The sequence below is a fragment of the Centroberyx gerrardi genome, chromosome 14 (genome assembly GCF_048128805.1).
Source record: "Centroberyx gerrardi isolate f3 chromosome 14, fCenGer3.hap1.cur.20231027, whole genome shotgun sequence".
Lineage (NCBI taxonomy): Eukaryota > Metazoa > Chordata > Actinopteri > Beryciformes > Berycidae > Centroberyx > Centroberyx gerrardi.
Window position 1 is genome coordinate 17,415,080 of NC_136010.1, and position 17,025 is coordinate 17,432,104.

General features: G+C 41.7%; 4 protein-coding genes and 2 non-coding genes across 15 annotated transcripts in view; 1 reads left to right on the forward strand and 5 right to left on the reverse strand.

Moving 5' to 3' along the window:
- The window catches only part of LOC139908023 (nuclear receptor coactivator 3-like), a 192,069-nt gene that overhangs the window by 98,477 nt on the left and 76,567 nt on the right, over positions 1–17,025 (forward strand). The window lies entirely within an intron of this gene.
- Positions 1,686–6,431, reverse strand: ptges3b (prostaglandin E synthase 3b (cytosolic)). Its single transcript, XM_071894545.2, has 8 exons — positions 6,280–6,431; positions 4,515–4,628; positions 4,319–4,388; positions 4,072–4,170; positions 3,781–3,870; positions 3,280–3,336; positions 3,041–3,068; positions 1,686–2,859 (listed from the first exon to the last, which is right to left on the reverse strand). Coding segments are annotated over exons 1-8 (480 nt in total). The 5' UTR covers positions 6,282–6,431; the 3' UTR covers positions 1,686–2,839.
- Positions 7,026–16,359, reverse strand: LOC139907981 (nascent polypeptide-associated complex subunit alpha). Of its 2 annotated transcripts, XM_071894523.2 has the most exons (9): positions 16,297–16,357; positions 15,530–15,604; positions 12,625–13,428; positions 8,753–8,838; positions 8,283–8,360; positions 7,992–8,138; positions 7,617–7,745; positions 7,355–7,477; positions 7,026–7,149 (listed from the first exon to the last, which is right to left on the reverse strand). In XM_071894523.2, the coding sequence occupies exons 2-9, from the start codon at positions 15,597–15,599 to the stop codon at positions 7,135–7,137; spliced, it is 1,452 nt and encodes a 483-aa protein (XP_071750624.1). In that variant the 5' UTR covers positions 15,600–15,604; positions 16,297–16,357; the 3' UTR covers positions 7,026–7,134. The 2 variants fall into 2 exon arrangements, with proteins under 2 accessions (XP_071750624.1, XP_071750625.1); XM_071894524.1 differs by lacking the exon at positions 12,625–13,428 and having other exon boundaries at positions 16,297–16,359.
- Positions 7,220–7,294, reverse strand: LOC139908071 (small nucleolar RNA SNORD59). Its single transcript, XR_011784457.1, has one exon. It is a non-coding gene; the product is annotated as a small nucleolar RNA SNORD59 (small nucleolar RNA).
- On the reverse strand, positions 8,494–8,567 carry LOC139908072 (small nucleolar RNA SNORD59). The gene has a single exon (XR_011784458.1). It is a non-coding gene; the product is annotated as a small nucleolar RNA SNORD59 (small nucleolar RNA).
- LOC139908020 (uncharacterized) lies at positions 8,793–12,617 on the reverse strand. Of its 9 annotated transcripts, none has more exons than XM_078288519.1 (3): positions 10,200–12,617; positions 9,972–10,013; positions 8,793–9,941 (listed from the first exon to the last, which is right to left on the reverse strand). In XM_078288519.1, the coding sequence occupies exons 1-3, from the start codon at positions 11,571–11,573 to the stop codon at positions 9,495–9,497; spliced, it is 1,863 nt and encodes a 620-aa protein (XP_078144645.1). In that variant the 5' UTR covers positions 11,574–12,617; the 3' UTR covers positions 8,793–9,494. The 9 variants fall into 9 exon arrangements, with proteins under 9 accessions (XP_078144645.1, XP_078144644.1, XP_078144643.1 ...); XM_078288518.1 differs by having other exon boundaries at positions 8,793–9,893; positions 10,134–12,617; XM_078288517.1 differs by having other exon boundaries at positions 8,793–10,013.

Here is a 17,025-nt window from a genome sequence, read left to right on the forward strand (position 1 = left end):
GTCGTCATTATGTCTAGCCCTACTTTCTTACGGTAATTTCTGAAAAGCCATCATAAATATAGTAGACCAGTGACTATGACATAGTCGGCCAAGGAGACTGTTGAAATATCGGGTAGACATACAGTAGGCTATAATAACATAACATAACATAACATAACATCAACAGCAATTTGAAAGCAAAGGACTAAAGATGACTTGTAATTGAAATAATAAACCCATAATGTACTTAACTTTCATGCCAGCAATCACTGTGTAACGGTCAGTGAGGGTAAATTGTTTCCAAATTATCTCATTTTGGGATGAAACTCAATGTTATTTCCATGGTTGAGGACAGTGAAATCACTATTTATGATCATGATCAGTTCTCACCCAAGGTCAGAAACCAGAGAACATCTTTACACTGACAGGGGGACACTGCCGTGATGCCAAAGAAAACTAGAAAAAGCAGTCACAACCCATGACCTGTATGTCCCCCAAAATAAATCTGCATGATATTATCTCCTTATTCTACTATTATTGTTATTGAGAGGTTCGAAAAGACGGTGTGGATACTAAACATTTAAATAGGATTGAGGCAAATGTGCACTTAAAATGTATTCAATTAGCCTATAGCAGGTGAGTAAGCGATAATCCCGCACACAATCTACACTTGCATAATACATTGTGAAGTATTAAATTATGCAAGTGTAGACAGTGTGCGGGATTATATCTCTTTCTCAGCATCTACCTTTTTTGGTTTTTGTCCTACGCTCCTGTCACTCAGGTGTGCAAAAACGTTTTTTTCTTTAATTATAACCGGTGAAAAAATAGCCGGCAATACCTTTGGCCACTATTAAGTAAATTGAAAAACAGCAGAGCAAAGACGGGTTGTTTATCAAGATGCAAAGCTTTTATGACAGTATCACACCATTGTAAGGATAGGCTAACTAAATATTTAATACATCTTTGATCTTTAATCAATGATAATTATTTTTAAATGCCATTCTTCCACCAAGCAATACAGCCTAGTTCTTCACCATAGACCGAAAATAATAAGATTGGCCCCAGTGTGAGTGGTGACTTTTGATTGGTGTAAGCCTGTTTAATATATAAAATTGAGATTTCCAGGTAGGCCTATTTTACAACAGCTTTGACTCAGCCAATAAAAATGGGGACTGGAACTATTAGATTTATAAAACACGTTTCAACACGGTGTTATTAGTGTCTTTAGAAATCACTCATCCTCTACTAGGTGCAAAAAATAATTGCCGAATCTACCCTTTTATTTTAATGCGCTTCAGCGTCACTGCAGGAAATAATATTGCGGATTACAGCTAGCTTCTCAGAAATGACAGTAAGGAAATCAGGCCCAAAGAGGAAGTATGCTAATATTCTTGGCTGGGGAGCCTGGAGGTTTCTGGGTCCTAGCGCCTTATGAAGGTAAGCAGATTAGGGGCCCAAACTTGCTCCCTAAAACAGCCATCACCTTTAACCTCTAACTTCGAAGGCCCGTCTCCCCAACATTATTCCTTTCCAAATGATAGGGAAATGATTCCCCAGGAGGAAATACCCACTGTGTTTCCATTAGGAGAAAGCCACACTTTGCTGTATCATAGGTTTGATTGAGAAGATATGACTGATTACAAAATAAAGCATAAAAAATAAAGCCAAATGTAAGAGAAAAAAAAAAAAGACATTTAAAATAATGAGTCTTAAACAGTTTATTAGAAAGATGTAGACAATAAAAAAAAGAATTTTCACTGTAATTCAACATTTGAAGTTCTTCAGCCTGTGATAACCAGTCAGGTTGAAATACACAACTATACTCATTGTCTCCCCTTACATTTTATTGACAGTGCAAATATAATTTGGTCATTACACGTTGCCATATCATCCCGACACTCCCTGTCCAATATGATCAACAAGGGAGGATCTATTCTAGATGAACAAACTGAATGAACCTTGAGGGTAGCAACAAACCAACCGGGTGTTCTGGAGGCCCAACCAAGCTTCAAGCCTCTTTAATTTGCTGCTAAATGTGTTACCTTCCTTCTGCAGTCCCATGAGTGAGGATGTTAGGTGGGTATGGAGAGTGACCACTGTTAAGATACTGAACCGTTATGGAACTTGTTCAAATAATGAATGATCAGGAACGTAAAGAAGTTGATAGCTGAGAAGATGCAGTATAGTATTTCTGCAAGAATTCCAGAATATTCCAATTTTACAAACATAGACATTGAACAGGTAAAGACGTAAAGGGAAACATGTAAGCTGGAAGGCTAAGCTACAGAAACACAGGATGGTTTCCTGGATATCTAATACACGCCACATGGAAGGCTTTAGAGGAACCCAATCAATAAATGCATCTAATCCTCTGAGGTACACAGCTAGTGTCTTCTTAAATCATAATCTTTAAAGATAAACTACACTGATCAACTAACTTAAAACCACAACATTGGGAATGGGTGGGCTTAAGACAATTCTTTTAAACCACAGTTCATTTGCAAACAATTTGTAAATCTCTTAACATGTATTGCTCAGTTGAGGACAACTATACAGCTTTTCCAACAAATAATGTGTGCTTAGTTGTAATAATTAACAGTAAAACAGGATACCCAAAAGGTGCAGTACTGCAAATGGAAGTGGAGATAGCTGCTCTGTACAATACAATGCATATCAACCTTCAGTGGACTGATTGGTAAAGAGTTTTGGAGCTGAGGCTATGGATTTAAATATGGCTACTGACTCATATGTACAGCTTTTTGTCACTGCCTTCAATTTCAAGATATACAGTTTTTTTTTTCATGATTCCTCCTGCCTTCCGTTCTTGCATTTTCCATTTCTAGGGTTTTATAGTCTTCTATTCCAAATCAGGCATTTCTGAAAAGAAAGTGACAAACAGGAAAAACATTAAGACCATGAGCAGAACAAGTGCACTTTATGCAGAAATGCAGGAACACATTATATTCAACAATATCTCAAACGGTAGCATTCATACACAAGCGGTTTACCATAATTACTATTGTTGCAAGACTTTCTATAGGTTCTGGGAAACACTTACTCTCATCATCACTATCTGCAGACTCGTCCTAAAAAAACAGACAAAAGGAAGCATATGGTTGAACAATGTTAGACCTCGGACAAATCATCCTCTGATCTATTGGTTCAATAAGAATTCACTACAATATAAGATAACAGGCTTAACCTCCTACCGACACTCTGAAAACATGTTTCATGATCAGTTTTCATTAGTGCAAATAAGCATGCAAATAACATAACCGAGAAAAAAAAAATCCTTACATCATCAGCACCATCTAGATCAGGTAGGTCATCCTCACCCCCCATGTTGTTCATCATCTGTAATACGAAAACAAAAACAGCCAGAGCCACATCATTTATGTTTCTATAATGGATATTAGGCTATTCATATTTTAAACTTAAATGCTGCCAGTTCAAAAGGCCTATCAGAGCACAGAGTAGGACATATGTGGAAAAATTGGCAAAATTTTACTTTCAAATCGACTCCTTGGGATGTCAGTCTGTCATTTAGACCTACAGACTATCTGCCAAATAAGTTTTTTATGTTCAAGTTATATTTCAAACTTTCTATTTTATATTCTTAGTCATCTGGCTAGTGAAACCCTGCCCCCATACTTTTTAAAACTTGTGTTTAGCTGTCATTTACATTGTTGAATCAAGAACTCTGACAATCAATTTGAAAATTAAAAAAAAAAAGAATGGGTCTGAACCCTGTTTGTGACTTGGACTGATATGTGTTTGGCTTACGTCATTCATGCTTACGTCTGAGAATTGGTCAAAGTTGCCAAGCTCCTCGTCTGAGTCGTCTTCCCAGTCTTTCCAATTGTTGAAGTCAACACTGAGCCAAGTCAACTGTAGATTAAAAAAAAAAAAAAAAAGGTTAAGGCTTATTATGATTGGTTGGAGCGTTTCACCACCCTCATTAGTGAAGTGACATTCTAATGTTATGCTTAATGAAATATGTATTAAACACTTAGATCCATCGTTCACACCAAATTTCTAATAAACACTTCCCTTTACATTTTAATGACAGAGTGTGTGCATGTAACTGACCTTGGCCTTCTCTTTTGTTAGCCTAGGCCATGCCTTCCCTGGCTCTGCTTTTCGTAAACAGCACAACACTGAGCGATCTGTGCGTTTGTGTTTGGATTCCTGTGTTGAAGAGGAAAGAAAGACAGACATTCAACAATATGTGGCTAATTTCCCTCTACACTTCGTACAAGGCAATCTGCAGTACTGCCCAAATTTTCTAAAGCAATATCCAACAAAGCAGTGATTCAGTGGAGTCACTGTGACTTACATTTTGATCAATGGCTTCAAAAAGGTCTACTTCATTCTCGTGTTTGACATTGTCAGTTCCTCCAAGACAACTGTGGGGAAAAGAAAAGGAGACTCAATGAACGGTTTGTGAAAAAAACAGAAAGAACATAAGTTAGTCACCAAGACAGACTATAATACTGGAATCTGTTGCAAGGAGTAATTTGAGGCAAACTTACCTGAAACCAAACTTTGTTTTATCAAAATTGACCTTAACATCCTTGCTGTCTGCTACACAGAACTCGATGAAAACAGAGTCCCTCCTATCATACCACTTGGCAGTTGCTGGATGCCTGTGAAGAGACAGAAGACACCAAAACATAAACAACCTTCTAATATTTGCACAATCGCTTGCACTTACAGAACTGAAGCTTTGTTTGGTTGTAAGGTGTGAACGTTTTTTTTATAAACATGAGTAGCAAACTTCTTTTTAACCCAATTGCTACAAACTGTAACTCTTGCCGCCTTTAGACCAAGCTTTAAACAATACATTAGGATCTGGTCCAAAAACACCACAACCTCAGAAACTCCCAACTGTTTATTTGTACTACGTCACACTGCTTCCAGATCCTAAACCATATTTAACCTCGACTAACACAAGGGAATGCATAGTACAGACCACCTGTACTAAAGGACAGGTGGGCCAGTTTCAGCAACAATAGCTTGCCATCAAAAAGCATGTGTATCAGGTTGCCATGCGGCATCCAATTACTAAAGAGTGCTCCAGTCTCAAGATGGCTCAAGTAAGTTGTCAGATGCAAAAAAACTGTGCATGTAAAAGACTTCACTCTTCAAAATCATGAATTGAGACAAGTCATACAGACATGATCATTAGGATGAATAACATTAGGTTTTCAAGTCCTGCATGCATCATGAACATTGTGGTAATCCATCTGACTTGTAGCTGCAAAAGCTACAACACACAATTCACATGGAATAATGAAGGCCTGGTGGTGATAAAAGTCAAGATCACATCACTATCAAACAATTATCGATGTTCAAATTAATTACTAATTAGAAGGATGAGTTGTGCAGGTAACATTAAAACTTGCGTCAGAGGTACAGAAGATAATCAAGGGGCAGCATGCATGATCACTTAATCATCTTTGATAATAAGCTTATATGATGCAACATATCTACAGGACCTCCAGTATTTCTGGTTATGTTCTATCAATGCATGCTTAACGTTATATCAATGAGAAGTAGACCTCAAGTAGAAAAGCGTGTACTAGTAACCTAACAACCCACTTCCCTGTTTTGATGCGATGTGATATTTTTGATTGACAAGAGCAACATTATCAGCAATTGAATGCTGATTGACATTATTCTCCACTTGTCATCTATGGCCTTACCAGCAAGCCAAATCCTCTTAAAAGTTATCGTGAACCAGCCAGGGCGATGTATGGAAGCTAGCCTTAGACAAAAACTACCAACTCTCCTCACAACTTGGCGAGCAAAGGTTGGGTCGCTAGCTAGAATTTGCTTAGTTGGGCTTAGCTGTTGACGGTCCTGGTTGTACTTTGTAACGTTAAATGTATGTCCGTCTTCAGGCAGAAAAACGATGCTAATGTAGTGATAGCTTTCTAGACGAAGCTCAATGAACGCATGGCTAGCCAAAGCTAATAACGTTAGCCATATTACGTTACTTAAGCCATGCGGTGCACCTGATCCATGCCATGAGCAAAAGCCAGCGATTTTCAACTGATGTTGCAAAACCACGTCTACTAAAATAATTGTGATGCGGTCTAGTATTTACTGTAGCCGATATATAAGGTTCCAGCTAGCTAGCGAGGTAACAGCTTACAATTCACTGAGGCAAGGCCGACCTCCCGCCTTTGCCAAAGCATGTTGTTGGATGGCTAACGTTAGCTAGCTACTCAGGTTGGGCTAGTGCTATCGCGCTTTCCTGTGCTGCACCCGCTTGTCATTTTCTCCATAACTTACATGTCTCCGAACAATTGATCTTCCTCTTCAGATATAACAGACTTCTGACAACAATGCGATGATAGCAAAATTAAGAATGTCCACACAATCAATGCAACGGCTCCAGACTCTGGACTGGACTCCGGATCTTCTTGCGTATCACTTGATGAGAATGACGTTACTGACGCAGTTAGCGCGCACTAGACGTTTCTAGAGCTTTCAGCCACAGCTGCCGGTGATGTGAATGAGGAAGCATGTTCCTATGTCTCCACCCAGTACGCTCTTCTGGGTTCATTAAAATAACCTCCTCCCTGACCCCGCAGGTAGATCATTTGCCTTTTGAATCCTGACTGCTACTGATTATCACTAAATACATTGATATCCATACACCTCCGCCAAGAAATAAGTATGTTTATTGTCAAGTTTAGCCGACAGTTAAGTTTAACTATGTAAAATACAGGCAATTGTAAGTAGACGAACTGATATTGAAACAGACCTGTCATCCACTCATCAAAATCAAGTACTAATTTTTTAATTATTTGATTGCAGGCCCAATGACAAATTTTAATCCATTTCTCATATATTTTACAAATCATGTCCAGCCAGCAACCAGAGGGCCAGGGCTCAATCCCCTGTGTAGTCATACCTGCCTAAGAAACTTAACCCTGTACTCAAACCAGACGCCCCCCCCCCCACCCCCCACACACATACTTATCAACCAAGTATATATAAAAAGGTAAAAAAAAAAAAAAAAAACAGAAACAAAATTTCATTTTTTCAAGCCACAACTTTATTTCCATCTTGGGTATAAATTGTATAAACGAGCGTAGATTAAATCAGCAACCTTTCTTGACCCCCTTTGCCGCCAGTGTCCCATTACATCGTCAACTCCTGCAAAGAGACAAAAAAGGCACGTTACCATGTGTGTAAATAAGCCTTTTCATGGTTAAATGAGTTCCTCTCTTCTCAGGACAGAAATTGTGGCTTCAGTAAAACTCAGAAGAACGAAAGTCACTGTATCAATCATCACCGAAGAGTTTTGACTACAATTATCCACAGAAATTTGACCAATTAGAAAAAGGTTTTGAAATCTTACCATAATAGCATTGACAATGTCGTTGTTGTTGTTCTTCAGGGCGCGTACAGCCTTCGCCCGCGACACGTTGGCTTGTGACATGACGAGTTCGATGTCCTTCACCTCAACCCCGGTCTCATCAACCTATATAAAATAAAAAAAAAACAAGGTAGCAATTTGCAATACATCAAATTAGAGAAAAAATTAAGTGATCGTTTTTATATCAGCTCAGTGTGCATATTAGTTTGTGTCCATTTTCACTGAACAGAAGAGACCATCTTACCTCTTCCTCTTCGCTCTCCTCCTGTACTGTTGGCGTCTGTGTGTTTTCCTGGATGTTTGAAACGGCTTCTCCCTGTACCTTGAACTTTTCTGCGGCAGCCAGCTGGGCTTGCTGTGAAAGATCCTCGATCTAAGGTGTAAAGAAGAAGAACGCAGAGATCAGTACCACATCCTTTAGCAAGAACACTTCAACTCCTTGGCTGAAGGACATTGTGTACCATCTTGAATAGGCTGCTGTTGATCACCTGAATCTCTCAATGGCTTTTTTCTGCTGCCTTATAAAAAGCCAAGGCCAGACAAGACAGACTTATTTGACAGCTAGATGCGACTAAAAATCTTCACAACAAGCTGGATAATATCCCTGCTGGTTACTTACCTTAGCCTCACCGAAGACAATGTAGGTGTCTGATGCAGGGCTCTTGTAGACGTCTGGCTTGGTAATGACAAACAAGATGTTCTTGGACTTGCGAATGGTGACTCTGGTGACTCCTGTTACCTGCCTGAGACCAAGCTTTGACATTGCCTGCAGAAAAAGAAACCTTGATTATATTTTTCATATGTGGCTAATTCTCACCATCTCTAACCTTAATTACAAACATGACAGCAGCAAAGCAACAATTTGCATTAGTAATACAATATTATTGTAGATAAGCTAAAAGACTGTTACCTTTCGTGCCTTCTTTTCACTACGGCTCTGTTTGGCTTTGCTAACAGGTTCCTCGTCTATTTCGGCAGCAGCTGCAAGCTGTAGGAGATGGTAGAATATTCATCCACATTTTATACAGACAGTAAAATATAGACCCTGGAATTATTCTAATTGGAATATGACCACTAACATTAGCAGTAAGTGTAATGCAAATTATACTATCGATAGTTTCTCTTTTCAGGACAGAAAGGTTGGCTTCAGTAGACTCAGACGAACGGAAGTCACTGTATCAATCATCATTGAAGAGTCAAAGACCAACAACAGCAGCTCAAAAGGTTTTTGACATGAGCAAGTAGATGTTGAACTGATCTTGTCTATTGAGGCTCAAGTCTGTACAAGTGAACTCAATACTCCAGACCAGACAACCAGGGCAATTCAAACTGTGCCAATCATGCCTGTTCTGGGAATGGTAACCAGAATTAATCTCTCACCTGTGCCTGCTGTGTCTGTGTCTGTGCAGAGTCCTGTTCCTCCAGCTCGGGTACAGACTCATCACTGTCTGACTCAGTGCCAGATCCTGAAACCACCCATAAAAAAAACACAATTCAGTCACAACATACCAGCCACGCTATTCATGTGTTCTTTACACTTGCAAATTGTTCTCAAATAACCTGTATCAAACCTGGGGAATGAAAATAGATCACCAAGTGACCAAAATGTGTTTTGTATGTGAAATGCTAAGACATCTGCTTCCTAAAATCTGGAGAACCAAGAGAAAATGTGGATGTAGGTTAACAGGAATCTGCAATAGCCATTACATAGACTGAAAAAGTATTCACTGTATGTAATTAAAACATCCATTTTAACTCAAATACACAATACTGTGCATCATAGACAATGTAACACCCCGTCTTATCAGTACCACTGACCTTTTAGCAGATTTTGACAGTACAAATTATATACCAGTGACTAAATGAGAAGAAGTTACTTGAACAAAACAAGAAAGAAGACAACATATGACAATACACATCACAAGGGAACAAATTTTGACTGATGGGAAATGACAATGGAGCAGATTTGTTTCCATCCCAAATCGGAATCTGAACAGGATGCGAGCACTGACTTCAACAATTGGGTAACATCTTTGAAACAGGCCAGTATGAAGTTAATTTTGAAGCAAAGTTAATGCAGACCTTGACATTGCCTTTTTAAGAGAATAGTATATCTAAGCACCTAGACAGTTGCCAGAATGTACTGACAATTGGGAAAAACACAGATGGGACAGACAGGAGAGAAAGGAAAAATACCCTTGTCGTTCTTGATCACAGGCTCCACCTTGGCTGGGGTTTTAGCAGGTGTGGGGGAAGGTTTGGGTGTTGAGACAGGTTCGGATGGGGTTGGACTGATTACCTCAACCTCAGGGACAGGTTTTGCAACTGCCTCAGCAAATGTGAGTTTACGGGGAGCTGGGGCAGGAACAGCAGGCTCAACAGGAGTGGGCTTGAAGGGAGCAGATGAGGGCTCAGCTGCTGGTTTGGCAACTGGAGTAGCAGCCGGCTTGGTAGCCTCAACAGCCGCAGGCTTGGCCTCAGCAGCTGGCTTGGCAGTCTCAACAGGCACAGGCTTGGCAGTCTCAAGGGGTGAAGGCTTGGCAGCCTCAACGGGTGCAGGCTTGGCAGCCTCAATGGGTGCAGGCTTGGCAGCCTCAACGGGTGCAGGCTTGGCAGCCTCAACGGGTGCAGGCTTGGCAGCCTCAATGGGTGAAGGCTTGGCCTCAGCAGCTGGCTTGGCAGCCTCAAGGGGCACAGGCATGGCAACCTCAAGGGGCACCGGCTTGGCAGCCTCAACGGGCACTGGCTTGGCAGCCTCAACGGGCACTGGCTTGACAGCCTCAACGGGCGCAAGTTTGGCCTCAGCAGCCGGCTTGGCAGCCTCAACAGGCGCAGGCTTGGCAGTCTCAACGGGTGCAGGCTTGACCTCAGCAGCTGGCTTGGCAGCCTCAACGGGCGCAGGCTTGGCAGCCTCAATGAGAACAGGTTTAGGTTCGGCAGTCGGCTTGACAACCTCAACAGAGGGAGGTTTGACCTCAGTGTCTGCCTTTGCAGGAGCAGATTTAAGTTCAGCAGCTTGCTTGGTAACCTTGACAGTGACAGGTTTGGCCTCAGCAACTGGTTTAGCAGCCTCAATGGGAGATGGTTTTGCCTGAACAGCCTCAACGGGAGCAGGTTTGGCCTGAACAGCCTCAACGGGAGCAGGTTTGGCCTGAACAGCCTCAATGGGAGCAGGTTTGGCCTGAGCAGCTGGTTTAGCAGCCTCAATAGGAGCAGGTTTGGCCTGGGCAGCTGGTTTAGCAGCATCAACGGCAGCCGTTTTGGCAACCTCAACAGGCACAGACTTAGGCTCAGTAACTGGCTTGGTAGCCTCTGCTGGTGCAGGTTTGGGCTTGGCAACCTCGATGGGTGCAGCCTTTGCAACCTCAACAGGTGCTGGCTTTGGTTCGGCAGCTAGCTTGGCAACCTCTACATGGGCAGGTTTAGGGGCAGCCTGTGCAGGCTTAGCAATATTCTCAACAACTTTAGTGGTGGCTGAAGCGGGCCCTGTAGCAGACATTGTGTCAATAGTAGGTTTAGGAGGAGCTGGGCCAGGTTTTGCACCCTCTTTCTGAACAGGGGGTACGAAAACCGGCATCTTGACTGGCTTCTCAGGTGGGATCAGTGGAGGAAGATCATCATCATCTACGACTGCAATAACAGGGGCAGCTTTTGGTGAAGCTGCTTTAACTTCAACTGATTTTGGAGGGCTGGAAGAAAGAGCATCTGAAAATGAAACTGGAGCTGGTGCAGCAGGCTTTGAGGTAACTTTAAAAGCAGCAGGAGCTGCAACAGGCTTCATAGCGGAGGGTGAGGGTTCTTTTGGCTCAACTGGGGCAGGTTTAGCCTCAACTACACATGGGTCTGGCTTAGGTCCTACTGGTTTTTCATCTGCTGAGGTGGCCTTGCACTCTACAGGGGCAGGAGCAGGCACAAACGCCTCTCCTTTCTTAGGTTTTCCTTGTTTGCCAGCCTTGACAACTTTTGGGGTGGAGCGATTGCCGTGACTGGCGGCAGAAGAGCCTCCAGGTGAGGAGGCTAGGGGAGATGCGAGGGGGGAGAGTGGGGTAGACGAGGGAGTAGATTTTGGGGAGGTGGGAGAGGAGGAAGAGGCAGACATTGAGGACCGTTTTCTTCTGCCAGGGACAGCCTTTGGGGCGGAGGACCCCGGCCCACTCTTGGCATCTTTGCCTTTGGGCTTAGCAGGGCCAGAAGCAGCCATTGGTTGTTGGGAGGAAGCTGGGGCAGGAGGTGTAGCTAAATAAAAAAAATTTGTTCTTTAAATTTTTTTTTGATGGGAGAGTGAAAGCCTTACTCATGCGGGTTAGATGATCACAAAGCAAGAGGCAAATATCCTTCACAAGGTTAGGAAAAGAACACTCCAGCCTATCTTTGGAACTTGATGCAAAACACCACTCAAAATGCACACTACATACTACTTTCTTACACACAGAAAAACACTTCCATATCTTGTGAGGATGCAAAAAAATAAAAACTAATTGCAAGGCATACCACTAGAATATTTTTTGTGATAATGGCAAATCCCAGGGATATGCTACACTTACTTATATGGGAAGTGCATACCAATGTTTTTTCCAGATATAATTACTATCTTTGAAGACTAATTTTCCTGTTACAAATGTTAGGGATTTTGATGTAGGCTAAACAATTGCTGTTGTGTAATTCAATCTTGACTCATTTAAATAAATAAACAGTTAACAGTGGATAAATGTCAGGTATTTGGCCACAAGGAAATCTTTAGCTGCATCTTATTTGATGGGGTGTTTTTATTCTACAAAGATGAAATTAGCTGAGAGAAGAGAGCAACACAAAAGCACAGGACTGTTCTGTTCGGCCACCAAGAAGGTTTTAGGTTGGTTATGCTGTAATCGACTGGCCTGCTTCAAGGAAAAATAAATGACAGATTGACGCCTGGCCACAAGGCCATAAAAAAAAATGGAGCTATTGAATCCTATGCCAGCAAGTATGACAACTAAGTAAAACAGATTATTTTTTATTCGTTATTAAAAGAAGATTTGTTATTTTCAATTTTTGCTGAGATTGTCTTTTGCCATTGGTCATTGTCCAATTTAAATGGACCAGCTATGGGTAGCGCATAACTTGCTCACGTTACGAGACATCAGCGTGACTATGTATAAAAAGCGCCAACTTTGACAATTCAATTACGCAGAAAAAATACGGATTACAATAAAAAAAGATCTGGAGGAAGAGAGAGGGGTGGTAGCTCCAGCTTTTCACACAAGATAACCCACCTGACAGGTGCCGGGTGGAAAGGGACGGACCTGCACAATTAGAGGTCACCTTTGACTGGATGGCTTTAGAGACGACAATGACAGGTTCTTTCTCATCAAGATTTTCATTTTGAGTGGCCACATCAACGTTCACATCTCCAGGCAATGTTTCAGGTTCTTCAAGAGCTGTGTCCGGGCAAGTATTCTTCAGGTCTTCAACTGCAGGCTCTGGCACACCACTTGCCTTCCCATCTACACTGTCTGCAGTCAGCTCTTCAGAAGCAGGCACTGGTTTTGGATCATCAGGAATCTCTTCAGCCACTACTCCTGGTTCTTCCCCAACGGACTTTGCACAATCTTCAACAGCAATTTTTTCAAGCGCTTGGCTGGCAGATTCTTCAGCAGCAATACCCGACTCCTGACTCTCAACTAACTCTTCAGTGGGAGCTTCAATGGGAGCTTCTTGTTCATGCGTGTGTGTTCCTCCTGTGGCAGAAACAGGAGCCTCAGCAGGGGTCACAGATTCTTCAGTCACTGGCAATTCAGCAGCAGTCACTGCTGGGTCGGCAGTGGTCACTTGCAGTGAGACAGGCGTTTCCTCCACACTGCATTCTTCAGTTTGCTTCGTGATCTCTTGAGTTGCAGCTACACCATTAAGTTGATCACCAGCAGCCTCGGTATTGGCTTCTTCAGGTGGTGGTTGGGAGTCTGTCTCTTGAGGAGCAACAGAGGCTTCTGGAAGCACAGGACTCTCCAGTGGGGATTCCTTGTTCACTATAGGAACAGCCATCTCAGGAGGAGCAGAAGAATTCAACACCCTTGCAGCTAATGGAGGAAGAGCAAGAGGAGCAACGGGGGGGGGGGAGGGCAGTCATAGCAGAAGTGAGAGGAGCCATTTTGCTTGCGCACCGCAAAATTGCAAGTAAAGAGCTTAATAAATACACACTTATAGTGAATATAGGGATTGTGCTCAACACGTTGACAGAACCAATGTGTTTGTGAGGGATTTCAGGGATGCAGAATCAGCTCTCCATTTACCAGTGTAAAAAAGGGGTGTTGTGTGCACTTAAAAAGAATATGTGCCCATGTCCCAAACACCATGCAGTGTCCAAACGTGAGATGAACGCTGGAAGACGTCCCTTAGTCCCAAAATGTACAATAGCCTATGCAAGAAAATAAAACTTTAAGTACATTTACAGACCAAGACAAATTAGAGCAAGTAAAGCTCAAAAGAGAATTTTTTTTTTTTTTTTTTACATATACTGCACTACTTGTAAAATCCTCCATGGCTGGTTTGACATCTAATGTGTACATTTTTGTACTGCTTCATGATATCTAAAGACACCATTACTTGACTCCGAAATAGCGACAAATTTATTCCCATTTGAAAGGTGATTTATTCATAGATAAGAGCATTCAATCTCACTTTGTTCAAGCCCATGCCAACCCAAACATATCCCAACTGAATGATGACCCAAGAGTTAATTAGAACCCTGTTAATTAGAGCACTGTCAAGTATTGACCGCTGTCTGGGGTTGAAACTGCATACTGGTGAAAATGAAGCACACAAACTTGACATGTTACTGTAATATGTAGACTATGATGGGGAATTCTGACATGTTAATATGATTCATTGTTTTGAAGAAAAAATTGATTTTAACCCAATGTACTCTTCACTCATTCTAAGTTTTAATCCACAACTCACAAAGTTTTTAGGTCGAAAGAGCAGAGCACAATCTATTACGGATTATGAAGATAACTTTTAAAGATGTGACTTTTTTTTTATTGGTTTGTTTCATTCCTCCAGTATCAATATTCCTTGGTAAGTGAATATTCCACGATTGAGAAAATGACTTATGGATGAGAAAATGAAGTAACTAATCCCAGCAAAAGCCTTTGAGTTAGTCTACCAGTGCTCAACACAATCACAAAATAAAAAGAAATTGTGTTTACAGCAATGGCCAAAAAGCAATATGTAGTAACAGTTTGTGTCAATATGGTGTATTAAGGACATAAGGCTGCAATAAAATATTTGAAGGCCAAGTTAAAATAATAATAAAATACATAACACCAAATCTGTGCCATCAGTAATGAGGTTAATTCCAAGTTTCATGGCATTTTCTGCACACAAAGAATACATCATTAATTACCATGCATTACGTGCTAAACCCAGTTGTCAGTGCAAGTCACCACAGGCCATTGTGAGTTTGTGTAAATAAGGGGTCCTGGATTACCCTTCAAGTGAAGCAATATGCACCACAGAAAAATGTCAGGTAAACGTCAAATTCTGACGATGTGAATTCCATTCTTTTAAAACAAATTTGACTTAGGAGTCATTTCAGTCCATCCAAGAAGCACATGCCTCAGTGTTTTAACCGTTTTGTGGCTTGCTAATACAATAACTATAGTGAAAAACAATGGTTTTCAGTCCCACTGAAATGCAGCGGCAAACAAGAGAGTTCTGCTGACAATATCTCAATGAGCAAAATACTGGTGCAAGTGCTTTTAGGATAGACAAAGAGGGCTCAGTCCAGTGGCCAGTCAACTTTTCCAACAAAAACTTGAGACCACAATTCCAGTGGCCAGCCCTTAAAAGTGCTGACATTGTGGTTAAGAATAGCTGTCTAAACAGTAGGTCCTCTGAAGAAAGAGTCCCATGCAAGTGTCCCAACAGATGTCTGGTGACAGCCTCAAGAACCATCACCTGTTAGATCAACTCAGTGTCTGGCTAGTTGACAGTCAACTCCCTGAAACAAAACACGATCTAGTATCGACCCTCCAGCCAATAAAAGGTTGGAGGCAGACTTAAATTACTGGCCATGAACACAGTTAATAGGTGAACAATCAGCAAGTATTTGAGTTCCAGGACCCCGTTTGCACTTCTGTTTAATATAAAGCATGCGAGTTATGTTAAGCTTGTACGAACCAGTCTCTACTTGAGGCTGCTGCATCTCCTGCTCGGTGACTGGGACCGTTTCTGTGGCTTCGCCAGGCATGGTTGCTGATAAGAAAATTAAGGAGGAGAAGCAATTTATAGCTCAAGCCAAGTGTAAACATTCTCTCATGATGCAAAACAACATTACTTAAGTACTAAGTGTCATCTTACTGCTCATGTTTACTCGAGTCAGTTGCTTTGATACACAACAGATCGCTAATGTTAGCACTGCATTAGCCAATTCTCGCACTTGTAGTTGTCATAACCGGTTGCACAGGCTAACCCTGCTGCCAGAGCCCATGCTTTAGCCGCTGAGCTCAGTCTCTACCAATGGAAACCAAGCTAACTTAATGTGTCAGTCTGAGCAGGGGGAGCTAGCTACATAACACACCTAGGCAAGTCACTAACTCTCCCATGGCTTTCCCAGCAGTTTTAACTCATAGTGTTTAAAGTACCTAGCTAGTTGTCATACCAATCGACTTATCACCACTGTCACATATTAAACTGCGGCCTTGACAAGCTGGTCAGCTCGCCAGCAACGAAAGCTGCCTGGCTAGTGAACTGGTAGTCATGTTCCCCCATTTTGAGCCAGTAATCGGCGATACAACGGCATATATGTTTCTAAATAGAGGACGGGGGAGACAAATAGTTGTATCAGGGTGAATGCCGTATTCTACTTAAACACATGAAACATTTACTACACACGAGAATGTGTGTAAATGGTGAGATGAAGTTAGATTGTCAGCAGAGACACTTACCGACTCAGGATGCTATATCCAAGATGGCTGTAAGAGAGAATTTGTGACCCCTGTCTCGCGGTGATATCCGGTTTAAGACGCTGCTGTCTTCTTCCGGGTCACTTTACTTGGCTTCCATTTTTTTTTTTTTTTGACAGTCAATGGTCTTCTCTGTACCGATTCTATTCTAATCTATTCTCCAGTCTATCCTCTGCACCTTTGGTTTTATCACAATCTGTGGTTTTCTATATAAATCTAAAGTATATATTCTGTAAATGTATTTACTGTTACTGAAAATAAAATGAATACATAAATTCTGAGTTGGCTGGATAGGGAAGAGTCCGGGAGCTGATTGGCAGATGACAGGCAGGAGAAGGCAGAACAAGGACACAAGGCTAACGGGCTGATGAAATACAGGTGTGTGGGAGCAGGAGGGGGGAACAGGTGATGAGGGGAAGTCCGAGGACATCTGATGGCTGGCAGGAGGAAGGCAGGGCTGGGGAGTGAAAGGACTGGTGACCAGGACACAGGGGCAGACAGGAGCAGATCATGGCAGACAGGGACAGATCGTAGTGGTGTCACAAAAAAACAAAAAACATTTAAAAAGATGTGATGTTACCCCAGTGATAGAAAATTGCTGTCACAACTGGAAAAATATAAGATGAAAATGTATTTATCACTAATGTAAAACAAATATTGGAGAATTACAGTTACAGAACTGTTCTGTCATAAGTATCTGAAAAAGAGACA